The sequence below is a fragment of the Trichosurus vulpecula genome, chromosome 5 (genome assembly GCF_011100635.1).
Source record: "Trichosurus vulpecula isolate mTriVul1 chromosome 5, mTriVul1.pri, whole genome shotgun sequence".
Taxonomy (NCBI): Eukaryota; Metazoa; Chordata; class Mammalia; order Diprotodontia; family Phalangeridae; genus Trichosurus; species Trichosurus vulpecula.
Genome location: NC_050577.1, coordinates 149,557,855 through 149,585,690, shown reverse-complemented (window position 1 = coordinate 149,585,690; position 27,836 = coordinate 149,557,855). Strand labels below are relative to the sequence as shown.

The 27,836-nt window shown below is 36.8% G+C and overlaps 2 protein-coding genes across 2 annotated transcripts in view; one reads left to right on the top strand and one right to left on the bottom strand.

Moving 5' to 3' along the window:
* LHFPL3 (LHFPL tetraspan subfamily member 3) overlaps positions 1-27,836 on the top strand; it is a 491,008-nt gene that overhangs the window by 94,070 nt on the left and 369,102 nt on the right. The gene's annotated exons all lie outside the window — the stretch shown is intronic.
* Positions 144-851, bottom strand: LOC118851929 (60S ribosomal protein L29-like). Its single transcript, XM_036761516.1, has one exon. The coding sequence runs from the start codon at positions 849-851 to the stop codon at positions 144-146; it is 708 nt and encodes a 235-aa protein (XP_036617411.1).

Genomic DNA, 27,836 nt, shown 5'->3' with positions numbered 1-27,836 from the left:
GCCACTCTAGAATTCAATTTGAGGAGCTATTCTTTTTAATGATTCACCATTTCCTTTATTTGTACAAAATAGTAAATAATCATACCCTGGCTAGGAAAAAATGGTGGTTTAGGGTTTAAATAAGTCCTTCTGTCCTGAAGCATCTACTTTGAAGGCTTGGGACTAGCAGCTTTAGCCCCAGCATCTTTGGATTTGGACTCGGAGGCCTTGGGGTCAGTAGGCTTAGCAGCCTTGGAATCACTGGGCTTCGGGGCCTTAGAATCAGACTTGGCTACCTTGGAACCAGACTTGGAGGCCTTAGCAACAGATTTGGTGACCTTGGGGCCAGATTTGGTAGCCTTAGGATCAGACTTACTGACCTTGGTGGCAGACTTGGTGGCCTTGGGGTCAGTGGGCTTGGCAGCCTTGGAGTCAGTGGGCTTGGTGGCCTTGGGGTCAGTGGGCTTGGCAGCCTTGGGGTCAGTAGTTCTGGTAATCTTAGAGTCAGGCTTTGTGATCCTGGAGCCTGGACATTTGATGCCAACCCTAGGGCCTGGACGCTTGCTGGCCATCTTGTGGCCAGCACGCCGGGCACTGGCCTTGGGGATCTTGGGCCTGAGGAGCTTGGCCTTGGAGGCCTTGATGCTCAGGGCCTTGATGGCCTCTGCTCTGGCCTTGATGGCTTTGGCGTTGTTGGCCTGCATCTTCTTCAGCCCCTTCTTGTTGTGTTTCTTGGCAAAGCGCATGTTTCTCAGAAACTTGGGGTCAACCCCTTTCAGAGACTTGTATCTCTGTGACCTAGGCTTCTTGATGCCATTTATGTGCCATTTTCTTGATTGGTTGTGAGTAGTATGGTTCTTAGACTTAGCCATTTTTACACCGCAGCCTGCGCTAACAGGTGCTCCACCGACCGGAAGAGGCCAAAGAGAGAGAGCTTGAGGAGCTATTTTAAAGTTATTTGGTGGGGAATGTTGGGAAAGCTCAGCTGAGTGCTTTTTCTACTCCATCTTGGCTCTATACCTAGAAATCTCTATACATAAGCGTATTATATTGAAAATAATATCACATGGTATAAAATAGTAAAGCTAGAATTACCTAAGCATGATTTTAAATTAAACTTTGGAAAAAGGAATGTTTTAGTCTTAAATAATAGCACTGACTGAAATCCCTGGTTTGGAATGGGCAACAAAAAGACATCTCAATAGCCTACCATGTAGACTCCTGTTTCCATCAGATAGTAGAATGTGGTCCAACCAACAGCAGGCCAAAGATGTCAATGTTCAGTCAACCAGCTAGAATTTATTAAGAATGTACTTTGTGTTAGGCACTGTGCTAAGCCAACATTGAGTGGAAGTGAAGGTGGGATTAGGGTAATGCTTTCTCAATAGTACTAGCAATATTGTAATGTCATCCCATTCCTGCCTCTATAATTTCACTCATGCACTGTTAATTCCTTACCTACGAGATTACTTCCAGTTTATCCTATATATATCTTGTACGTACACAGCTGTTTGCATATTGTATTCCCCATTAGAATATTAACTCCTTGAGAGCAGGGACTATGCTTGCCTTTGTATTTTCAGTTATCTGAACAGTCCTTAGTTCGTTGTAAGTGATAAATGTTTGTTGACTTGTTCTCTTTGGGGTGGTGCCCCACTCACCTTTGTCCCTTAACAAGATCATATGTTCTAGAGCTGTAAGAGACTATCAGGTACATGGAATCCAACCTCCTCATTTTAAAAATGAAGAAATTGAGATACAGAGATCTTAAGTGACTTGCCCAGGATCACACAACTAGTAGGTTTCTAGGGCAGAATTTGAAGCCAGGTCTTCCTTAAGCCGAGTCCATTATTGTATCAGCTGTGTCTCTCTTTTCATACCAGTCATTCCATTGAGAGTTCAGGTCCCAGTTACTCATAAAACTTTCCCTAGCTTCCTTTGATCTTCTTATTCTTTGGAATATTTACTTCATTTATCACACAAATTTAATATTTAATTACAGTCATATTGTTCTATACCAGTGCTCATTAAGAACAGCAATCATGTGTTTTTGTAAATCAAGTTTTATCTTATTTTCAGCACCAAATTCTCTCCTTCCCACCTCCCCCTCCTCTGCTGAGAAAACAAGACAAAGAAAACCCATTATAAAGATGTTTAATCAAACAAAATACATAGCCAGGTTCCCCCTCCCTGCCCAAATGATCTATCCTCATTCGGCTCTCTGAGACCATCAACTCTTTCTGTAGATGGGTAGCATGTTTCATCATGAGTCCTCTAGAATTGTGGCTGGTCGTTGTTTTTATCAAAGTTCCTAAGTCTTTCAAAGCTGTCTTTACATTATTGTCATTACTGTTTAAATTGTTTTCCTAGTTCTTTTCACTTCACTCCGGGGTTTCATACAAGTCTTCCCTGGCTTCTCTGAAGCGAGCCCCTTCGTCATTTCTTCTAGTACAGTAGTGTTCCATCACATTCACATACCGTAGCTGTTCAGCCATTTCCCAAATGATTGGCAGCTCTTCAGTTTCCATTTCTTTGCCACTATGATAAGAGCTGCTATAAATATTTGTATATTTTGCTTTTTCTTTGATCTCTTTGGGGTTTTGATTTTGTAACAATATCTCTGGTTGAAAGAATATGTACAGTTTAAGGGCTTTTTGGACATGGGTCATATATATGCTCCATTTACCTCAGTGCCTCCCTGTGTCAAGTACATAGATGCAGAGTAAAAGTTGCAAGAATTTCCTATTAATCATAAGAATCATAAGAATTTCAGAGGTGAAGAAACTGAGTCTTAGAGATGTCAAGTGGTTTAAGATAATATAGTTCTTGATTGATTAATGCCACCTGCAGACCTATTTCCATCTCTCAAATGACACAATAGGGTGGTTGAATTTCCTGTTCTATAAAAATAATTGAAATGCCAAGAATTTCAAGCTAATTAGATTAGATGGGTAAATATAGAATTATTCTGTATTAACATTGAAACTTTCAGTTTTAATACTTTCATCTCTCTGATTTGTAACTTTTCTAAAAATAGAATTTTCTTATAATTGAAGCCCAAGGTGTATATCAGTGTAATTGATACTTTTTATTCTTTGCTTTAATGAGAAAATCTGTGCTTAATTAGATCTTGCCTTCCTTTTCTTCATTTCTTTCTTTTCCATTTTCATTCTTTTCTCCCTCTCTAGATCCCTTAACCTCCTTCCCACTCTTAGGAGAACTAGCCAAAATTACACCTGATCAATTTTGCCATATGTCTACAAGAACAATTTCCATATCGATTTCAGTAAAAATCCTACACAGTAAAGACTTCCCTGGGTTCTTCATAGAGGATCATGGGAGGATCTGCATCCTGTGCAACACTTGATGGCCCAAATCTTCTAAGGATAGGGTACTCTGAAATGAAACACAGCTGCCTTGATGTTTTGAAAGAATGTTGAAAGGAAGAGACTGTGTGCAATCAGATTGTTTTTTTTTTAACCCCCTCCCAAAGACAATAATTTGTAAATGCATAATTGAGGCTGGGAACGTCAATTGGATGAAGCATCTGTGTAGTTAAAATTTGTGCATTACTGGAGGACGGCATGAACAAGGTCCCATTGACCTAAGTAGCATACTCAGTGATCCAAAATACACTTATTGAAACCAGCATGAAAGCAGCAAAGGCACTCTTAAAATATCATCATTAATGTTTGAATTTTCTCATTGATTTAAAGAGAAACCTGACACCTGAAAATGTAGCCAACTAATTTTTAGCTGCAGTGTCACATTAGTGAATTTTAGATAATATGATATTGTTATTGAAAAAAAGTTCAAACTTTTGACATTCAGCATTCTTTGCTAAGTCACTCCAGAGGAAAACAATCTCCCTCATGCTAAGAATGTCAGCTCTTAGAAGAAGAGAATTCAGTCTTCCTAATGAATAATTACAAAATAAAAATGATTCTAAGGACATCATTTTTATTCAGGCTAGGCAGATACTGTTCTAAGGAAAACTAAGAAATTGGGATGTGAAATGGAAAGGTAAGAATTCAAATTCTGAACTCTGATTTAGCAGTTTTAAAACAGTTTCTTGTTCAAGCAGTTCCTAAGAAATCAATTACTTAACAAATACGTCTTTTGATCCCTATGCTAGGCACAGAATGAAACAAAACATAGCCCTTCTCTTTAAGGAATGGCCATTTGAGAAAATGCAAATTCTCTTGAGGTTTCTAATATTTGTATTTTTAGATTTGTGCTTCCTCTTTAAAGTGTACAAAACCTAAAATCATTCATTTATGCATATATACATTTATACTCATTCATTTTGCAAGTATTTTTTGACTGCACAGCATGATGTGGTATATTAAATTCTGGATTTTGAAGTCAGCATGACCTGAGTTTGAATACCACCTCAGATACCTACCAGCATGGTGTCCCTGGGCAAATCACTTAACCTGCCTCAGTTTCTTCATCTGTAAAAATTAGGATAGTAATAGCTAAGAATCAAGACTGTGTATAAGTATCAACTATTTTTATTATAGTATGGGTTATGGGGCATACAAAAGTGAACAGTATGGTCCCTGCCTTTGAGGGGCTGGTATAGAAAGAAGTAAAGGAGGGAAAACAAGTTAGAAAGATTCCTTTCAGTTTAGGGATGATAAGAGAAGGCTTTGTGAAGGAGGTGGTATTTAAGTTAGGCCTTAAATTATGGATAGGATTTCAAAAGGCAGAGATTGAGGAAAAGACATTAGAGGAAGAGGGAATGGCAGGAACAATGACAAGGAGGTAGGAAAGGACATATTTGGGACACAGTGAATAGGAGCATATTGAGGGATGAGGTGGGAAAATATAGATGGGACCACATTGTGGAGGACCTTAAATGTCAGGGTATGAATTTTGTACTTTATTATGCAGGCAATTGGGATACTCTAGTCATGGCAGCAGTAAAGGAAGATGATTTTGGCTGTAGAATTTTGAACTGAAGGGAATGAATTTTGATGATATAGATTTAGAGATCTGGAAGGAATCCCAAAGACTATCAAATCTAACCTGCTCATTTTACAGATGAATCAGCCTAGGCACACAGAAATTAAATGACTTGCCCAGACACTTATAAGAATTATGTGGCCCTGAGAAAATCATTTTAGTGTCTCTGCTATTCAATTCCTCAGTTATAAAATGATGGGTTTGGACCTATTGGGCCCTGGAGTCCCTTCCAGCTTCAAAGCTATGATCCCATGATCCTTTGAGACTAGAGACAGGTATGTAGCCTGCTTTTTTTTTTTTTTACTGTACTCTGGGGGTTCCTGTGGTTACCTGGGCTCCATTTGCTGTATTTTTCAAATAAACGTGCCTCAATTGTTTTCAGTCTCCAGGAGTACTTCTTAGATCACCTGGAACTCCATTTGAAGCATGCTAACAGACTGTTCCAGGAACACACATTTTAGAAGCAAAACATCCATTTGGAGTTAGAATAGCAAAGGAATAGATTATAGATCTAGAGATGGAAGGTATTTTTAGAGGCTGTCTAGTTCAACTACTTCAAGAGGCAACTTAAGACCAGAGTGTGAGCAAGCAACTTGCCTAAGGTGACATAGGGAACAAATGATCAGAGTGAGATTTGAATCCAAGTGCTCTGCCATCCCATGCAATGCTCTATGCACTAAAGCTTATGAGCAAATGATCTCTAGGGATTTAAGTCTATTTGGACAGCAAAGAGTGGAGGGGAAAAAAGCTGTGGGAACAGAATCCCTGGGAAGATATCTCATCTTTTGAGCAGAGAAAGGATCTCCTTTGGGGCCAGGAAGAGTGGGGAAGATGAAGCCATGCATCGTCTCTTGTGTAATTTTTGAACGATCCAGTAATTAGACATCCCATCCAGTAATTAGACATCAGTCACAACAGGATATTATCTGGTTCTATCAGCTCCCTCAGTTTATTCTCAGGCAGTCAGTAATGAGGCATCATGAATTTTGGCCTCCCCCATCCTTCCCGAGGCACTGTCATGAATGTTTTATGCATGGAGATCTTCATCCTTGAAAGTCTCTTACTCTGTGTTTGCTCCCAGGGTTCATATATAATGGGGGAAGCCATCAAGGAGACATGTCCTTATTACAGGTGTTTACAGAAAGTAAAGGGAAAGGATAGTTTTAGAGAAGAAGAGCTAGAATTTGGCAGTTCATAGAATCATTGATTTCACCTTAGATGAGACCTTGGAGATAATTTAGTTCAACTTCATAGAATGGAGAATTTGAGAGTTGGAAGTTACCTTGATGGCCATGTAGTCTAACCTTTGTATGAAGGTACTTGTGTGGAGATAGGTAAAGAGAGCAATCTAGGGAAGGCAATGTGGTTCAATAAAAAATGGGAAGAATTGGAGTCAGAGGACCCGGATTGGAGAGAGTTCTAGACTTTGAGGCTAAAAGACCTGGATTCTGACTCTGCCCCAGATGCCTACTAGATTTCATACTGGGCAAGTCCTTTAACCTCTCATAACCTAAGTTCCTTAAGTGTTAAATGAAGGGGCCTGTAATAAGTGGCCTCCAAAGCCTTTTCCAGTTCTCAAACTATGATAATATAAATTTAAAACTGTGTGCTTATCCTACAGCTGAGATGATCATTCCCTCAATTGTTCTCACCTAAGGGGAGGACTTAGGGAGGTGACGGGGATCCCAACTTCATTCTGTAAGGAAGTAGAGTAAGTGATGCACCTGTTGGGGCCTCATAAAATAGAGCCTGCGAAAATGGAGAAAATGAATGCTCTTTTTTGAATAAGTTCACTAAGCTGAGATTTCCCTTAAGTTCATCTCTCACCTTTGTAAGAAGACTGGAGGTGCCTGGGCTTTTCAAATGAAGATTCTTGGAAGTATGGCTACTACTTTTGTCTACCTTGCCAAGACTTAACTGGTATCATTATTGGAAAAATTGGCTCTCTGATCGAGCAGTTTCTGGATAGGTACTCACTGCTGGAGAAGCAAAAGACCCCTTCTCAGCTTCAGGCATTATTGCTGTGGGAATCAGAGGAATGTCTTTGGTAATTCATGGGAGCCTGGCTGCAAGAACCTACCAAAGAGGAAAAGGGGAGGGGGAAAGCCTTTCACTAGAGCATAGAGGGCCTCTTAGAGAAGTTGTACCACAGTTAGACAGTCCTTCAATTCATTTCTCAAAATGTTTGTAGCTCTCCCTTACAGGAGAGGTGATGTAATAGTAAGCAAAATCATTTCATTTGAATGTGTACTCTTTGAATGAGTAAATTGTAAACACTCTCTCACACACCAGTATAAAATTGTTCTATCATGCCAAGTCTTGATTTATCATGTCCCTAGCAAAGTAGTTCAAACCGTGAAAAAAAAGGCTGACAAATTAGGCCTCATGTGTATTCTAGGTATGAGCAGAAGACTAAATAAGAGGATGTAAGTTTTTCCCACCAACCCATTTCTCCTTTAGCTCAGCGATCCCATCTGTAAATAGGGACAGGGACTAGATCTATAATTTCATTGGCTTAGGGGATCTCCCACGTGAGGAAATTCCCTCTACTGATGCAAAGACATGTAAGAATTGGATGTTGGGATGAAACAAAGCTCTGACGAGATAGTGAATGGCTAACAAAAGGTATTCAACAAGGATATAGTGGCCCTTAGGTTTTCTGGATGTGGCCTGTTTCCTCTCCATACAGAAACACATCTGGTTATCTGGTCAGGTTGTGGTAAAGGATATGATAACTCCCGAGGCAGTCAGAAATCCACCACCACATCAAGAGGAGAACAGAGTTCATGTGGCTAGGACTTTTTATGTTCTTGGGTGAGCAGGAAGCTACTCAGGGAAGCCAGAGCCAATCAGGTGCTAGCCATAGTTTTGTTTTCTATTTCTATTAGCCATTTCTATAGCTAATCCCCTTTGCAGAGAGGAAGAAGGAGGGGCCTTTGTCTACCCCATATTGTGGGTAAGGGGGAAAAACCTCAGAGAAACAAGGTCAATTGGGACCTGGGACCACTTGATGCAGGAAGAAGGACCCAAATTGTGGGGAGACTCTGGTAGATGTTAGTCTTGTCACAACCTTACTTGCAATGTGTAATCTTAGAGAGCTGTCTAAACTCAAGAGTGTGAGTGGCCTCTACAGGATCACATAGCCTAGTATGTGTCCAAGGTCCTGAACCCAGATCTTCTTAGCTTTGCTTGTAGCTCTCTGGCCATTCTGCCAGATGGCACCTCTCCCTTTTGTGAAATGGTAATGATAGTTACCTTGCAGAAATATGGCCAATATTAATGAGGTGATTCTTATTCATCAGTTGCTTGGTCAATCAGCAATTGACAGACCTCCCCAAACACAGCCTTTGTTCACCACAATTCTTCCCACTTGAAATGTCATCCCTAACTCTGCCACCTTGCTGAATCTACACACCTTTAGTTCAGGGTAGAGTCTTCTTTGCTCCTCTGCTCACAATGATTGCTATCTCCTCTGAATTCACAGAATTCTTGTTGTTCTCACTCTGGTGATTAATCATATACTACTCCCCTGTGACAACTGTTATATTGTCTTGTTTTTTAATCTGTTCCTTGGATTTTTATCAATGTAGGGAGAGACCATTCAGGAAATTGTCTCAATTAGTTCACATCAGCAGTTGTCCAATTTGTAGTTTTAGAGAGCTGTCTGAAGCATGGAGAGGTTAATGTGACTTATACAAGGCCACAAAGCCAGGATATGTCAGATGTGGGACCTGGACTGGCTCCGTCCAAAGCTGGCTGCCTATCCACCATACCTCTCTTGATATCTTTATTGTTAATCATTATTTTTTATGTGTATAGGGCTCTCTTCCCAACTAGTATGTTAAGCAACAGCAGGGTAGTGAAGGTAGAATTACATCACCAAAGATGCACACTGGGCACATGGCCAAGAATCCCAAAGTTGTGATGCAAAATGGTCAGCAAGTAAAAGCTGAAATGACTTTCGCTGTCCTGTCCCCTGATGTACTAGCCAGGTTTCAAACAGTTTATTCCTTATATGCCTGACCCCAGACCCATATATTGGAGTTTACTCAGTTTATTTCCTGGTCAGTCCTTAATGACCCTCGGGCTAAAGATATCTCTTTTTCTCTGGCACCTACTTGGAAACATTTACTTTCGGACTCTTACTGGGGACTTCTTGTAGAAGTCTAGAACTGTTTTCACAATGAGTCCTTGAACTTTTTTTTTATCTGGTAATTTGTTGTTTGTTGTTCAGCAGTATCTGACTCTTTGTGACCCCATTTAGGTTTTCTTGGTAAAGATGCTGGAGTGGTTTGCCATTTCCTTCTCCAGTTCATTTTACAGATGAGGAAACAGAGGCACCAAGGGTTGAGTGACTTGCCTAGGGCCTCACAGCTAGTGTGAGGCTGATTTGGACTCAGGAGGAGGAGTCTTCCAGACTTCAGGCCCAGTACTCTATCCACTGCGCCACCTAGCTGCCCTCCCTGGGAATTACTGACGATTAAAGAGATCCAAGAGAGAACAAGGTATTTCTATCTTCATAAAAGTTTATCTGTGGTTTAAATTGATGTAAAACAAGAAATATACCTCTAAATAATGATTTTTACGCAACTTATACACATATATTTGTACATACTTAACGCATTTCCTGGCATATAGTAGGTGCTTAATAATTGTTTATTGATTGGCTGATATATACAGACATAGATTAGAGCTCTTTGAGGGCAGGAATTCTCTTCTGCCTTTTTTTCTATCCCCATTGCTTAGCTCATTGCCTGGCACATAGTAGACATTAATATTTTGATTGAATATTGACTGATTAAAATGTACAAATGCCTTATATCTTCTATTACACCTATTAAAATAACTGATTGCTAATTTCCTAATCTTACTTCCTCTTCACTCCCCTCTTCTATCATTCCCCTCCCTTTCCCAGCTTCTTTTCTCTTCCCCCTTCATTTGCCTCATTCTGTTCTCTTCCCTTTTCTCCCTTTCCCCTTCTCCCTTCCCTCTTCCTTCTTTCTTCTTTCCATTCCCCTTCTCCTTTCTTCTTTCACCCTTCCCCCTTTTCCTTTTCTTTCTCCCTTCTTCTATACTAGGAAATTTAGCAACATAACAGAAAAATGGTAAATAAATGACTTTTGTATATTTAGAAGAAGTACCAACATACTCTCCTGTGTTCTGTTTTTAAAACATTATTTTATATAAATATTCCTATGTATAAGCATTATTTACCTAGAAATGCCAGCAGAAAAATTCAACATGTCAAAATGGAGTATTTTTGGTTAGGGTGGGGGGGTGTGATTCAAATAAATAAGTATTTCTTAAACATTCAAGGATAAAAACAGAACAGTCCCTGCCTTCAAAGAGCTGACTTTCTACTGGGTAGATTCCACCCCCTCCCCAAGTAGAATTATGAGATTAAAGTGTATAAATAGTTTTATAGGTCTTCTAACAAAACTATACAGATGTATACACCACCAGCAATGATAACATACAGCTGTTTCCTTGTAGGCTTCTGTTAGAGCATTATTATTCTTATTTGTTATTGGTAGTTAAATATATATAATGGCACCTGAAAGTTATTTTAATTTGTATTTCTGGTGAGGCTCAAGATGACTTACTCTCTGTTGTTCCTTAGGCGTAAACCGTTTATCTCCTTTAACTACTAATTGGGTAGAATCTGCTTATTGGCCCTATATCTTTTTTGTAGCTCTTTATTTTGTGTAGTAAATATTTATCAATTTTTATGGCATGTGTTTTCCCCTTATTCTTTAGCTATTGTTCTGATATTTATTATTATCATTGTTCAGAACAGATTTTTATATACTTTCTAACACATTGACTTTGTCTTTGCTGCTATTGTTTGTTTTCTCAGTTGTTGTAAATTTATCTCCCCTCCACAATTGAAATAAATATGCTATTATTTTATTTTCTTCTAGTTTTTTCTCCTATACATTTCTGTTTAATTTTTTGACCTTTTCAACTGGATTAAATTAAGCAAATATTTATTCTGTATCTACTATGTGCAAGTCACCATGTTAGGAATTATATTTGGAATTTATCAAGTATACAATGGGCCATATGAAATATAACATCAATTGATTAAACAATTAGTGAATCAACAAGCATTTGTCCCATGGTTACACATTGCTAGGAGTTGTTCTAGGTGCTGGGAATATAAAGACAAAAATGAAGAGTTTCTGTCCTCAAGGAGCTTACATTCTTTTAGAGGAGATAACATTTAACACCTATCAGTATGCACAAAATCTATACAAAATCCATACAAGGTCATTGTGGAAGGTGGTATTTAGCAGCACCTCCTGCTACTGTAGCTTGATCAGGAAAGGTCTCACTTAGGCAGTGGTACTTGAGCTGAGCTTTGAAGGAAACTAGGAAGTCTAAGAAATGAAGGAAAGAAGGAGTATTGTGCAGGTTTGGGAGATAGCCCGTGCAGAGGCACAGAGAGAGAGAAGATTCATGTTAATGAACAGCAAGAATGTCACCCAGCCTAACTGGAATATGCAATTCTTGGAAGGAAGTAATGTATAGTAAGCCTGGAAACATAGTTTGGAGATAGGTTGGAAAAGTTTTAAAAGTTAAACACAAATAATTTGCATTTGATCCAAAAGAGCATAGGATCATAGATTCAGGGACAGAAAGGACCTCAGAGACCATCTAACCCAACTTCCTCATCTTACAGATGTGGAAACTGAGACCAAGAGAAGTTAAGGGATTGAAATAAGGTTACGTAGAGAGTAAACAAATGTCAGAGGCAGGATTTGAACCCACATCCTATACCTCTAGTCCTATTTTTTTTTCATATTGCCTTACTAAAATGAGGATGAATGCCAAAAGAGGTAACCTGCATAGTGGAAAGAGTATTGTTAGAGAGCCAAAGGAAGGGCAGACTCACCAATGAACTGTTGGTGGAATTGTGAATTGGTACCACTATTCTGGAAAGCAACTTAGAACTCTACCAAAAAGTTAGAAAACTGTGCATATTTTTTGATCCAGCAATATTACTGTTAGACATATACCTCCAAAAGCTCATAGACAGAATGAAAGGATATGTATGTACTAAAATATTTATAGCAACACTTTTTGTTCCATAAAGAACACTGAAATAAAGAGTATTAAGAGGCTGAGTTTACATTCCAGGTCCAACATGAACTAACTTTGTGTCACTTTACCACACTGAGCCTCAGCTTCCTAATTGGCAAAGAGGGAATAATAAATACTTTTCCTATCTACTTGACAGAGTTGTTATGAAGAAAGAATTTTATAAAGCTTGAAGTGTGAGTTTGTTGTTTTACAAATTAATTATCTGTGCTTTTGCCAGTCCTCCCAACAATATTTGTTAAGCAGTAATTCCTTTCAATGTTGTTTTATTAGTCCTAATAGTTTATCATATAAGAACTTCTTATGATAGTTTGATTTGCTATGTGAAATCTTTATTGTATTCCTTACAAAGTTTTTGTATTTTTAACTAAACACCTTCCTTTTTAGGTAATTATTGCATAATGATAGGTTTTATTTTTATTTTTGGCAATTAAATTATATATATATATATGTACATATATGTATGTAATTTTTTTCCAATCAGCAAAATTTTTTCTCTTCCTTCCACCCTATCACACACACCCCCACCAATTGAAGAAGAGAGAAAAACAAATCCTCTGTTAACAAAAATATATTATCAAGCAAAACAAATTTCTACACTGGTCATGTCCAAAAAATATGTCTTATTGTGCACTCTGACTCCTTCCTCTTTTTATCAGTAGGTGAATAGAATGTTTCATCATTAGCCTGTGGAATCATAATTTTAGTTGTTCATTATGCTGATCATAGTTCCTAATTCTTTTAAAGCTATTTGTCTTTACCATATTGTTATGATTTTTTTTTAGGTTTTGTTCACTCCATCATTTCTTTTGGTCTTCTTAGCTTTCTCTGAAACCATTCCTATCATTATTTCTTTGCAGTATATAATACTCCATCACATTTATATAATATAACTAGTTCAACCATTCCCCAAGTGATAGGCACCATCCTCTTTTTTTCACCTTCCTTTTCCTTTCTTCCCTCTCCTCTCCCCAGTGAATTCCTCTCCTCTTTCTATTCTTCTCTGAAAATCATAACAGAACCGCACTCAGGCCTTGTCTAATTAGACTCCCTCTATGACCCCTGATAATGATAGTGTTCAAAAGAGGATGCATGTATCATCTCCCCATATTTAAATGTGAGCAGTTTGTCCTTGTTTAGTTTCTTATGGCTGCCCATTTTTATTTACCTTTCTTTTTTTCTCTTAACTCCTGTGTTTGAATTTGAAAGTTTCTACACAGCTCTGGTTTTTCCATTAAGAGTGCTCGAAGCACTCTGTTTTCTTGAAGATCTATTTTTCCCTGTAGGGTTATATTGGGTTTAGCTGATAAGTTATTCTTGGCTGTAAATTTATATCCTTTGCCTTCTGGAATTTCATATTCCAATCTCTCTGCTCCTTTATCGTGATGGCTGCTATATTGTATATGATCCTGACTGTGGCTCCTTGGTACTTGAATTCTTTCTGGCTGCTTGCAGTGTTGTTTTTTTTTTTTAGTTTTGTCTCATAGCTCTGGTATTTGACAATAATGTTTCTAGTAGTTTTCTTTTTGAGGTTTCTTTCAGGAAATGACTGATGAATTCTTTGTTTCTACTTTGTCCTCTGGTTCTAAAAGATCTGAACAATTTTAATTTTCTTTTAATATTTCCTGAATTATGATGTCTAGTCTCTTTTTGGGTCATGATAGTCCAGTGTTTAAGTTTTTTTTTTCTTTTTTTCTGGGTCAGGTTTTTTTTTTCTTTTTTTGCTATGAAATACCTTACATTTTTTTATTTTTTTCAGTCTCTTGGCTTTGCTGTCTCATGGAGTCATTGTCTTCTATTTGCCCCATTCTAATTTTCAAAGAGTGTATTGCTTGGACAAGGTTTTGTGCCCTTTGTGTGAAGCTGGTGCCCTTTCCAATTCTTTCTTTTTTAGCTCCCATTTCCATTTCCTCCCTTAATATTCTAATTTCATTTATAAAAATATCAAAAAAAAACCTTTTCTTAACTCTTGCTGCATTTCTTTCAGGAATCCTAGTTGAATTTGTATTGAAGCTCTATTTTTGTCTAAGACTTTGCTTGTAGATGTTTTGGAGGCATTCTATGTGTCTAAATTTATGTCTTGAATATCCCTGTCACCAAAGTAGTTTTTTTTTGTTTGCTAATTCTTCCAGCCTAATTGTGATATCTTTTGAAATCTGATAGACTAAGTCAACTGAATAAACATTAAAAAAACTTGGTAATATTGCTCCATTATTCTTCCAGGTAACTATAACTATGAATTTGTAAAATTCAACAAAACCCCCCCAAATTTATTTTAATTGGTGTTACTGTATATTTGTAAGTTAATTTTAGTAAAACTTTAATCCCTGCTTAATTTAGCTTCCTCAGTACAGTATATCTCTCATAGGATCATAGATTTAGATTAGTGAGGGATCTGAGAGGCCGTCTAATCCAACTCTCATGTTACAGATGAGGAAACAGGCCCAGACAGATTAAGTGACTTGCCCAAAGTCACAAAGTAGTATTTGGAAGAGCTGCTCTTTGAACTCAGGACTCCTAACTCCAAAATGAAGACTATTTTTATTAATTTTTATGTCTTCCTTATAGTTTTATAATTTTATTTGAATAAATTTCTTACATCCATGAGCAAGTTATTATTTACTTATTATTTACCCTTTTGTTGCCATTCTAAATAGAGTTACTAGCATTTCACTCACAGTGTTCCGTATGCATCGTTCATCATTGTTATGATGTGAATAAGACACTATTTGCTCAGAATAAAATACCTTAAAAAGAAACATAGCAATATTTTTCACTTATTGTACTTCTTAGTCATTTTCGTAAGTATGATGATGTAGTTTGCTTTAGAACGTGATTTGTGCAGTCTGTTTATTCCCTTCTCATGTTTCTATCAGAGCCTTGATGCATGTGCAGAAGTCTCTCATAAAGAAACTCAGAAAATGTCTTTTCTGAGTTTCTTAGTGTTTAAGTTGTCCTCGTTAACTTGTTGCAGCCTCTTTCCACCCACCATGTGTCTTTCCACTGCCTTTTGGGTTATTTGTGATTGTGATTCTTTTGAGATCATGATGCTCTGCAGTTACCAACCGTATTGCATTTCTAGGAGACTACTAGTGTCAAACAGATGGGCTTGTGCCGCAGCAAGCAGTTTGGGGTCATTGAAATCACCACACGATTTCCCAAATGCAATCCAGTTTATTATTCTCCTCCTACCAAATTCTAGGCCCAGATCATTATCCATCTGTGGCATAAATCTAGGATTCAATATTGATGCACTAGATCAACAGGCTGCTTGGGCAATATGCATTTTTAATTTACTTTGTTTTCTCAGTGTAGATGATTAGACTAATAGTGTTGGTGGCAGTGCTGTATACTAGAAGGAATGCTATATTTGAAGTCAGGAAAGTCCTGGGTTCAAATCACACCGCTGGTGATTACTAACAATACAACAATGGGGAATTTATTTCACTGTATTAATCATTTTTTCATCTTTAAAATGGGGAAACAATAATTATAGTATCTACTTCTGTTATGAGGATCAAATGTGATAACACAAGTGCTTTGCACACCTTAAAATGCTACATAAATATCAGTTATAATTATCATTATTCACTGAAAAGACTTAATAAATAGCATTCCAGGGCTCATTGGAATGAGTACAGTGTCATATGTAAATGGGAACATCACCAATATGCTTTACTTTTGTTTGAATTCTTTGGAATACCTTTCACCCTGCTGACCAAAAACAAAAACAAAAAACCAAACACCCAACCTGGCAAATAAATATATGTACATATATATTATATTATATTGACTTTGGTCTCATATACATGTATGTGCATATTTATATGCATGTATAAATATATGTGTGTGTAGGTATATAGACGTTCAAATGTGTATATATACATGAGGTATGAAAATATCCAAGTGTGTGTAAATGTAGATAGATATCTATCCATTTTTCTGTATCTATGTAATGCAAGGAATTCCCAGTTAGGATATCCTTATAGCGATGAAGATCAGCAATTTGTAGTCTTAGAAAGTAGCTTAGACCACTGAGTCAATAATTAATGTTGCCGGAATCACAAGTCAGTATTAAAGGCAAGACATGAACTCATATCTCTCTTAATCTGAGGTCAAGTATCTACCATACCTCATCCCTTTCAATATTTCAGATCTTATCATTAAAAGGATAGTTTTTGAACATCTAGAAAAGGAAGTAGCAATTACAATAGTGCATGACTGCATCAAAAACAAGTCATGTTAGACTAACCCCATTTCCTTCTTTAACAGGGTTGCTGGAAAAATAGGTAAGGAGGAAAATATAGGTATACCAGGTGTCTCAAAAGTCTTAGTGCACTCTTTAAGTGCGGTGGACAAAGTGCTGGGCCAACAGTCAAAAAGATAAGATGAATTCAAACCTGGCTTCAAACCTCTACTTGCTGTATGACTGTGGGCGAGTCACTTAACCCTATTTGCCTCAATTTCTCATCTATAAAATGAGCTGGAGAAGGAAATGGCAAACCACTCCAGTATCTTTGCCAAGAAAACCCCAAATGGGCTATGAATGCTCAGACATGACTAAAAACCAACTGAACAAAAAAGATTTTTGGCACACCTTGTATTTTATCTATATTTTAGTAAAATATTTGACAAATTCTCTTTTTCTTTTTGTAACAAGATAGACATATCTTCATCTTGGGATAGTTTATAATAACTTATAATAGATTTAGAACTTCCTCAGTCTGAAGTGTGGTCATTTGTGGTTTCCTCCCAGCTTCAAAGGTAGTCTCCAATGGAATGCCTCAGATAGTTGTCCTTGGTCCTGTGCTGTTTAACATCTTTATCAATAACTTATAATAAAGGTACAGTCATGGTTATGAAATTTGTAAATGGAAAAGTTAGAATAAATAACTCTCCTGGGGAGCACAGAGTCAGGACCCAAAAAAAGCTTGTCAGACTAGATCATTGACCTAAAGCAAATTAGTGAAATTTAATAGGAATGAATATAAAGTTTTATACTTGCTACTTTGCAAGTACAAGATGGGAGAAGTGTGGTTAAATATCAGCTTATCTGTAAAAGATCTGGGTGGAAGGCATGGGGATCGGTGTACTGCAAGCTTTGTGGGGTAACAATTTGCCAAGAAAACCCCAAAAAGCTAATGTAATCTTGGACTATATTAGCAGAGTGTCCAGGACTTGGGAAGTGATTATATTACTGTATTCTTCCCTAGTGAAACACATATGTAGTGCTGTGTTCAGTTATAAGTACTACATTTCATAGAAGGCATTGATAATCTGCAAACAAAACAAAACAAAAAAAATAGAACAAGGTGTCTTAAATGGTGAAATATCTTGAGATCAATCCATAGGAAGAGTAGCTAGGTGGTTCAGTGGGTGGAGTACTGGATCTCGAGTGAGAAGACCTGAGTTCAAAACTAGTGTTAGACACTTAATAACTGTGTGACCTTGGAGAAACAATTTAGCCTCTTTTTGCCTCAGTTTCTCATAAAATGGGGATGATGGGTACCTCCCAAGGGTTCTTGTAAGGATCAAATGAGATAATATTTTAAAGTACTTTACAAATTTTAAAGTACTTTATAAATGCTAGCTATTATCTCTGTTGTTGTTATCATCATTATTATTACTACCAATATATGAAGGAACTGGAATTCTTTAATCTGTTGAAAATACGACTTACAAGGAACATGATAGTTCAGAAGCAGCTCTCCAAATGTAGAAGCAATATTCAAAGGGAACAACCACCTATTAGATGCATCTTGTGTGCCAAGGCACTGTGCTAGGACTTTTTGCTTCTTGATTCCAGCGGAAGAACTAGGAGAGATGGGTGGAATTTTCAGAGGTAGATTTTTGTCTTCATATTTGCAAAATTTCCTATATATAAAAACTAATTAAAAGCGACATAATATACCTTGGGATGATGATGATGCATTTATTAGATGCGCTCTCTCTCTCTCTCTCTCTCTCTCTCTCTCTCTCTCTCTCTCCCTCCTCTCTCTCTCTCTCTCTCTCTTCTTCTCTTTCTCTCTCTCTCTCTCTCTCTCTCTCTCTCTGTGGGGTGGGGTGCAAGTGCATGAGCTTTTATTTTAATGAGGGGAGCTAGAAAGGGGGAGTTTACAAGAAGAGACTGGTAGCTAGGTGGTGCAGTGGATAAAGTGCTGGGCCTGGAGTCAGAAAAATTCATCTTTCTGAGTTCAAATATCACCTCAGATACTTATTAGCTCTGTGACTCTGAGCGAGTCACTTAACCCTGTTTGCCTCAGTTTCCTCACGTATAAAATGAAATAGAGAAGGAAATGGCAAGCCACTTCAACATCTTTGCCAAGAAAACCCCATCGGGGTCATGAGGAGTCAGACACAACTGAAATTAATGAACGAACAGAAAGAGATGGCCAGGAAGATTAGTTAGTGTGATATAATAGAAATGGAAATGAACTCCGAAGTCAGAAAACCTGGATATAATCAAATTTTGACTTCTCTGTCTTGAATTGGTCATTTGAGTTCTCTGGACCATTTATCATTTCAACTTCAATTTTAGAGGCAGTCTCTAGGTCTCTGGGGTATCTCACGGATCTGTCCTTGGTCCTGTGTTAGTTGTAATTTTTGTTAATATTGTGTATAAAAGTTTATCTAGAAATCTTGAAAGGGAATGGTGGTAGCATGATTTTGAAATGTCTAGGAAGTGGAGATGTCTCCTTTGGCAAAAATAAGATGAAATCTCACCTCTACCCCTATAGCTCTCTGATTGAAGAGTTCCTCTAAGAACTCCATTTTGAGTATATGCCCAAGCCATCCATGCTTACTCGTTTACGCCTTTCCCAGCTCCACTCTTGACCTTCTAGATTTCTCTACCACATCCCCACATGGATTCTGGCTCCTTAGCTCTTTTTAGCTGCTGTCTATGTGTTGTCTCCCCCTATCAGAATTTAAAATCCTTGAGGGCAAATGCTGTGTTTCTTTTTGCTTGTAGTTGTATTAGCAAAATTTAGCACAGTGCATGGCACATAGTAAGCCTTTAATAAATGCTTGCTTGTTCATCAGAGCTCAGGTCAGAATCCAGGTTCTGTTGAGAGAGATGAGGATTATGAAGATGATGACAAGAGTGTAGATGGCATGGATTGGAAATGGCCAGGAAGTGACATGGAAACCTAGTTTTACTAGAGACTATCAAATGATAGGTTCTGTTTCATTAAAGAACTGTAACCAAAGTTTGGATGCTGGAGAAGGGATCTTAGTCACATATAATTTAGATTGATAATCTCTGAAATTTCTTCCAACTCCAAGGTTCTGTGATTCCATAATGTGTGTGTATGTGTGATAACTAGACTTTATGTAGTGTTTAAAGATTTGAAAAGTAGTTTTACAAAGATTACCTCATTTTATCCTCACATAAACACTGAGAGGAGGGAGGTCCTATTGTTATGCCTACTTTACAGACGAGAAAACTGAGCCAGAAAAAAGGTTCAGTGAATTGTTCAGTCACACAGCTAGCAAATGTCTGAGGTCAGATTTAAACTCAGGTTTTCTTGATTCCAGGCCCAGTGATCTATCCACTATGCTTCCTTTAAATATCTAGCTGCTTCTTTGTGTTTATATGTATGTATATATATGTACAGATATGTATATGTATAACTTTAAATATGTGTGTATATTCGTATGTATTATGTATATACACATACCTAATACAACTACGCATGTGTATGTAAATATATATTCTATATGCATATATACTATAATTAAAGCCTATAGTTTCCTGTTCATTATCTATCTGGATATTAATATTAGTTGGATTATTTAATAAACATCTCTAAGTCTAGTTTGTCATAGTCTTGTGATTTTATGTACGTGTGAAAGATATTCAAGGAGAACCTTCAGTATAATATCAAGGCTATAAGTCAAATGTTTTCTTAAGTTAATAAACACAGCGGGAGCTTATCTCTACATTCCTCAGTATGATAATAAAGATGTGGTGGGCTCTCTCAAAAAATCATCTATAAAAATAACCTGTAGAAGTTTTCTGTGGAAGCTTGCTGTTCCCTCTTCATGTTTTCATCAAAGTTACCTGCTACATATGTAGAAAATATTCTTTAAAAGATTGTATAAGGGGTTAAACAAGCTGGCATATAGCTAAGTAATTGCTGATGTCTTCTTCCAAGATAATAAAAAGAGCAAATGGCTGGTATCCAGGGCTTTGGGTAAAACTCTCTTGTGATGAGTTTATGGGACAACATGACCAAGAGTCAAATCAGTTAAAAAATTATGGAAGGACTGAATGATAATCATTGGATCACATTGATAAAATCACTGCTCCATCAAAGTAGCAAAGTGGGATCAGAGGATCATAGAATTTGGAGTTTGTGGGGGAGGGCCCAGGAGATCAGCTAGAGCAGTATTGCTGTCTTAAAAAGTGAAAAGGGAAGTGTGATTTGCTAATAAAGTAAGGGGCAGAGCCTGTATTTGAACCCACTTATAGGATTTAGCAGTGAATGGGACTATTAAAGTTAATCTAATGTCCAGTCCAACTTCCTCATTTTACAGATGAAGAAACAGGCCCAAATTTAATTATACCCCACTTCTTCTGATTCCCAAGTTCAATGCTTTTCCTATTTTCCACAGACTGGAGTTTCCAGCCCATCTCTTCACCATTCCACATGCAGTTCAGTCATCCTTCTCATCTCCCTCTCATCAGAACCTTGGATTCCGCTCCCTATGATAGATAAGCGTTCTTCTCCTCTGGCCATCTCCTCGTCATGTTATGGCATGCCTCCTCTGCTTTTCCTTCTCCCTTTTATATGCTGTCTCACCTCTTTAGAATGTAAGCTTCTTGAGGACAGAAGACTGCCTTGCTTGACTTTTTGTCCCCAGCATTGGGTACAATGTCTGGCACATAGTAAATGCTTATTAAATGCTTTCTGTCTCTGCCTCTTTTTGTCTCTATCCCTGTCTCTTTCTCTCTCTCTCTCTCTCTTTATCTCTCTCTCTGTGTATGTGTGTCTGTCTCTGTCTCTCACACACACATACACACACTAGCCCATGAGCTCTTAAAGAGAAGTATTATCTTTGAAACCCAAATACTTTTCACATTGTCAATATAATATCTGATATTTACATTGTGCCTGACAACACATAGTACCCAGACTGACAAGCAGTTGGATTGTAGGAGATAATGAAAGAATTGCTATACCTATTTTACAGGTGATGAAACTGAGGCTCTGAGAATTTATGTTGTTTGCTCCCAGTTGCAAAGCTAGTGTCAGACCCTACCATTTATTCTTATTTCAAGTTTAGTGTACTTTTTACAGGTCCACCCTGACTAAGAAACAGTTAATCTAATATCCTTCATCCCAGAGAAAATGATTATTCTCAGTGAACTATTATTTCTTTTAACTTTTTTGAGCTTACAGCTCTTACTGTCCATTCACTGAGACATTCATCACTATTTACTGCCTTGTGACAGTCCTCTTCTTATATTTGGTATTTAACATTTGGAGCATCATTTAACTTTGTCTATACCTCTAGGCCTAGTCTACCTAACTAAACTGCACATTCCTTGAGGCCAGATTTGTATTTTATGGCAGCTAGGTGGTGTAGTATATAGACTTGGAGTCTGGAAGACTCACCTCAATTTCCCCATCTGTAAAATGGATGTAATAGTAGCATCTACCTTGTAGGGTAATTGTGAGGATAACTTAACGTATGTAAAGTGCTTTCCTACCACTTTGAGAGCCCTACAGAGAAGAGATAATCAATGAATATCTGATTGACTTGTTACTTCTTCAAGAACTTTTGAAGTTTTTTGATTCAATGGTTTTAATTGGAGTAAAGGAGAGGAAGAAACTACAGGGAAGTTTCTCTCTCTACATTTAATCTACTACCTGAGCCCAAAAAGTGACTTTATATACATTCTTTTCCCTTTTCCTTAAGCCTAATTACCAGAACAAGTATTTTCCTAATCATAGCTGCTATTTTTTTTTATCAGAACCACTGAGAAACTGATAGATTGTTTGCCTAAGCCTTGGACACATTATATCTGTGAAATTTGGGGAAAGATTTTATTTTATTTGTAAATTTACTCTTTACCAAGAATCATAGTTTTTATTTGTAGAAAAGACTATAAGAAAGCAATGAGTTATGAGAAAACAATAGTTGATAGTCTAATGATAATAATAAAGGTGGTGGTGGTAATGAAAATAATATGATTCATATGGATATAGTTTCATTTTCTGGTAGCATTGTTTATATATGTGTGCTTCTATAGATAATAAGCTCACTCAGAATGTCTGACCTTGACCAAATGAAACCACACTAAACTGGTTTGACCACCTTTAGTTGCTTTTCTGTAAATTGAGGGCTGGATTTTGTATCTCAAGTACACCTATTCAATTTTTCTCTTTTGTGGTGATTTTAGTTCTGTGGCTTTTGAGAATGAATATTACTACATTGTACACAGTAACAGCAATATTGTAACAATCACCAGCTGTGAAAGACCTAGCTTCTCTGATCAATACAGTGATCCATGACAAGTCCAAGGGACGCATGATGAAAAATGCTATTTACCTCCAGAGAGAGAACTGATAAACTCTGAGTGCAGAATGAGGCATGTTTTTTTTCAATTTATTTTTATTGCTTTTTTTGGCAACCTGACTAATGTGGAAATATGTTTTAAATGACTTCATATGTATTACATCTTATTTCTTTCCTTCTCAATAGGTTGTGGAGGGGGTGGAGTGAAGGAGACAATTTGGAACTGAAAATAAAAATTTTAAAAGAGAATGAGTATTACTCTAAGGAAATCATACAAAAGTTATAGTGTTTAAAAAGCACATTTTAATGATTGTTAGTGATATTGCAGTAGTTGATGACATGGGGAAATCAGACACATCAAAGTTCCTTTGAAATCATAAGGAAATGGGATCAATCACACAGGAGTGAAAAGGAAAGTATGGTTATAAACCAAAAACTCCAAGAACTGACAAAATTATTGTTGTTAAACAGCCTAATCAGTGCTCTGGAAACAAAAAAAAACTTTCAGCAGGAATTGGTAGCGAGAAAGATTGGTATTTATTCCTCTACAGTTTTGTATAGGCTTCTTGAATTTGACAAAAATAAGGAGAAGGCCAGTTTAAAAAAGGTGCTAATTGTTGTTATAGAGAAAAAGAAACAAACAAAACATTGTCATGAGGATGGCAATACAAAGACTGGAATTCTGAAGATTGGGAAAAGTTAATTTTTACTGATGAAATTTACTATTTCAATGAAGGCTATATGAAAATTGTTGTCAGAAGAAGCCAAGGGGAGACTCTAAACTACGCACCCAAAATTTTTTGGGGGGGACTCTTTTAAAATTTGTACCTGGAAGATTTGACTGTATTAATGGAACATTTGACTCTGATAAATATATTAATGTACCAAGTAGCATAACTGTTGTGGAATGATAAACATTTCAAATGGACATGTAATACTCCATTTGTCCAATTTGAAATTACCTTGCACTATGCAAAGTATGATGGAAGGTTAAGAAATGCATGCAAAAGATGGATAATTGCTTCAGTCTCCTGGAACTCACACTTGATTTAAACCCCATTAAAAACCTATGGGATGCTAGGAATTACAGAGGATAGCTATAATCCATGTTATAATCCATGAACTTCAGAGTTCTAAGCTGCCGTAGGGCTAATGCTGATTGAGTATCCACACTAGAGTTGCAATAGGGCTAAAACTGATTGGGTGTCCACACTAAGTCCAGCCCCAGTGTTGTGAGCTCCCAGGAATGAAGAACTCCCAGGCTGCCTAAGGAGGGATGGTCCCACCCAGGTCAGAAATGGAGCAAGTCAATGCTTCTCTTTGGTTTAGTGGTTGGATCAGACCTATGAGTGGCATAACACTTCCAGCCTGGTAGAAACAGGAAGACTGAGTCTCCAAAACAGAAGGAAAAGTAGAAGAAGGCAACCTATAATCTATACTCAAAGCTAGACATGAAAAAATGAACTTTTAAAGTTGTGATAAACAGAAATGATGACAGAAGTGTGCTTTCATGATGAAGAATTAAAAAGCGTGTCAAAAATCTTGAACTCAATACCAAATCATAAAAACTGTGATTGAAGCAAAATAACATAATAGATGCTAAACTTTTGAAAGTTTTCTGGATGCTAATAAATTTAATCCTTCTACTTTGTGTATGTTTTGCAAACAGTTGAACGTATCTAGACCTCTCTCCTACTCTAATTGTCCCAAGAATGCTTTCAGTGTGCATAAAAATATGTTTACATCCCAATACTCTTATTTACTTAAGACAAGCAGTCATTTCATGCACCTATGCAATAATCCATAGAACATTAAATATAAAAGAATAGCACAGTAGTAATGTATTCATAGATAATTTCTATCTAAATCCCATTAATATATGGGAATAGCAAAGAGAAGAATAATATGAATAGTAATAATAGTGGCAAATTACATTTGCATAGCCCATTATGATTATTATAATACAAAATATTTTTCTTCACAACAACATAGTAAATTTGGTACTGTTATTATACAGTAGCTAGCAAAATGCACTTTATAAAAACACTCAGATAATTGAGTTTGACTCACATGTAGGGACCATGTATCTGACTCCTCCATCAAATTCCTCTAGTTAGTACAATAGACAATGTCATCTGATCATCAGCAGTAGTTGTCATACTGAAAGTCAAGTATCATAAATAGAATCTTTTTCTATTGAATTTTCCTAGTGGTGTGTTACTAGTGTGAGAGAACACAATAAATTTTTATATACTTATTTTATAGTTTGTGATTTTTTCTAAACTCATTTTATTATATCTGATTTTTTTTGGCTGATTTCCTGGATTTTGTAAATATCCACTTTTCTAACATTGTTGATGTATTTTTATTGTCTTTCAATTTTTAAATTTTAATTGTTTTTTCCAATTTGCAACCATTTATTATTTTCTTTCCCTCTCACCACCCTACCATGTTTGAAAAGGAGAAAAAATGATCTGTTTGTAAGAAATATTCATAGGCAATTAAACAAATTCTCTGATTTTCCATGTCCAAAAAATTTGTCAAATTTTGCATCTTGCATCTATTGCCTCTCTATCAAAAGAGATTATTAGAATTAGCATAGTGTATCCTTATCTTGTTCCTGTCTTTAAGGGACATGAATGTAACATTCTCTTATTAATTACAATGTGGGATTTTGGTCTTAAATACAAAATTTTTATCATGTTAAGAAAGAAATCCTTCTTGCTTAATATTTTTAGTGAATCAACAAGAATTTATTAAGTACTTATGTGCCCGGCACTTGCTAAGTGCTAGACTAGAAAGGCAAAATATACTACCTAGTTTTAAAGAGTTCAGTCTAATAGAGAAGATAAATATGCAAAAATTATATATGAATATGATAGATGCAAGAGAAATTAGAAATGAGCTACAAAAGGAAAGCACTAGCAATTAGGGAGATCAGGAAAGAATAGGTACTGATTCTTATATGTGTTAATAAAGAATAGATGTTGAGCCTTATAGAATGTATTCACACCACCTATTGAGATAATGATATGATTCTTACTATTTTATTAATGTGATAAATCACTTCTGTACTATTCCTTTTCCTTACATAGTACCAGTCTTATATTGGAGCAGCAAACCTCGCTGTTAATAGTGAATAATTCTCTTGGTATATTACAAAGAACAGTAATATTCCACTGGCTAAAATTTTGCTTAGGATTTTTGTATTTCAATTCATAAATGAAATTGGCCTGTAATTTCCTTTTTTATGTTGTCTTTGTTAGTTTTAGGAATTAACATATATTTGACATTTGTCATAAAATAGCATAAACTTTTTATATTTTTGAATAGTTTGTGTACATTTTTTCTTCAGATTTTGCCTTACTGCCATTTAATTGTAGGGTGAAGGAGTAAAGGATAAGAGATTGCAGCAGGAATCTGCTAATCTCCATGAAATATTAAGAGAATCAAGAGAAGGCCTCAAGTTAATTAGAGAGATGCACTTTCAAGGATTTAGGGAAAGATATGGAAAGGAGTTGGACAAAATAAAAGGACATGGGATGGAGGAGATTGTGATCTGTTTCAGAGATGGAAATGTTCATCTCAATGCGATCATGAATCCAATAAAGAAAAGAAAGGAAGAAAAATAAGTTTTCTCTCATAAAAGATTAGACAAAGGCTTTGGAAAATAAAATTAACCCATGTAAAAATAAACATTTCAAACTTCCAAATCATAGGAATAACAAGATGTCATACTCGATATTTTGTCTGAATCTCATAAACCTCAAACCTCTCTAAAACAAAAATTATGTACCAAAGATAAAGCAAATTCAGGAGTTTCTATGGTTTAGGACACTAAGAAAGAAAAACAAATTTTTAAAAAGAACCCCCTACCCAAGAACTGCCCCTCAGTGACCCTGATCTCACTTAGCACTCTTCCCCAATCTCTTATGGTACCAGCTGCAAGGTTGTACTAGTAGACCCAAGGACATAACCCAGGCTTACATCAAAACCTACCTCTATGGTGTGGTTCACCCTCCTTCTTTCTGGTCCTATAGATACTACAGGTCCAGGCTGTGAAAGTTTCCTTGGGCCTCTACAGCCACCTTGGTCATAGCCCTGGAGAGCAAAAGACTGCCAGGAGCTACAACCTAAAATTATCAATGCTGTGAAGCTCTGAACTAGTGGTTGCTCTGACCTGTCAGGACTAGCAGGCTCTGAACTGCTGGTGTCTATAGTCTCTGAACTGCCAGTGTAGGGCCAAAGAAGGAACACAGAGAAGGGGACAAGTCACTAGAGCAGGACACTGTGTCTGTGAGAAGCTATGCAGCATTCCACCAAGCCTAAGGGAAGAGCACAACACCCATCTAGCAGAGACCTAGGTTGTTGATCTGTGAATTCTCCAGTGTGTCAAGAGGTTGAGATTATTTGAGATCTAGCCTCCAGCAAAACTAGTCAAAAGGGAAAGAATCAGAAGTAAGCAATAAGGAAAATAAGGAAGAAAAAAGACTGAAAGTATCAAAGATTCCAGGAAGAAGAAATCTCAAAGACCTTGAACATAAATGTGTGTGTATACACATACACATACATACATACATATATACATATACACATACATACATACATACACACAAAGTAACAACTGAAGGAAATATGGCCTCCATATGAGTGCTGCAAAATGAAGAAAAATGATCTAACATATTATGAGACGGAGATCCCTGTAGAAGTTGAGGAGAACATGGAACCACAAAATGCTATTTCTGAATGGTTTAAAAGAGAAATGAGAATTTTGAGAGCAGAATTTATGTCCTATAAAGCAAAAATAGAGGCAGCTAGGATAGAACACCGGGCTTGGGGTCAGGAAAACCTGAGTTCAAATGTGGCCTGTCCAGCTGTGTGACCCTGGGCAAGTCACTTAGCCTCTGTTTGTCTTAACCCACTGGAGAAGGAAATGGCAAACAACTCCAGTACCTTTGTCAAGAAAACCCCGTACAGGGTCACAAAGAGTTGCATATGACTGAACGACTCAACAACAACAATATCATCATCCATACCAACAAATATAATGATTAAAATGGAAAAATTTGGATCTGCAATGACAAGCCTTACCCAAGAAATAAAAGAGAGAACAGTAGATTGGGAATGCAAAAAAAAGGAAGGAAGGAAGGAAGGAAGGAAGGAAAACAATCTAAAAGAAAAACAAAAAAAAAAACAAAGCATTGAAAGAAAATATGCTTAATATACAAGCAAAACATATTGATCTCAAAGACATAATATGCAGA

What these genes read in the sequence shown, in the direction of transcription:
- LOC118851929 (XM_036761516.1), bottom strand. Translation starts at nt 851, where the DNA reads ATGGCTAAGTCTAAGAACCATACTACTCACAACCAATCAAGAAAATGG.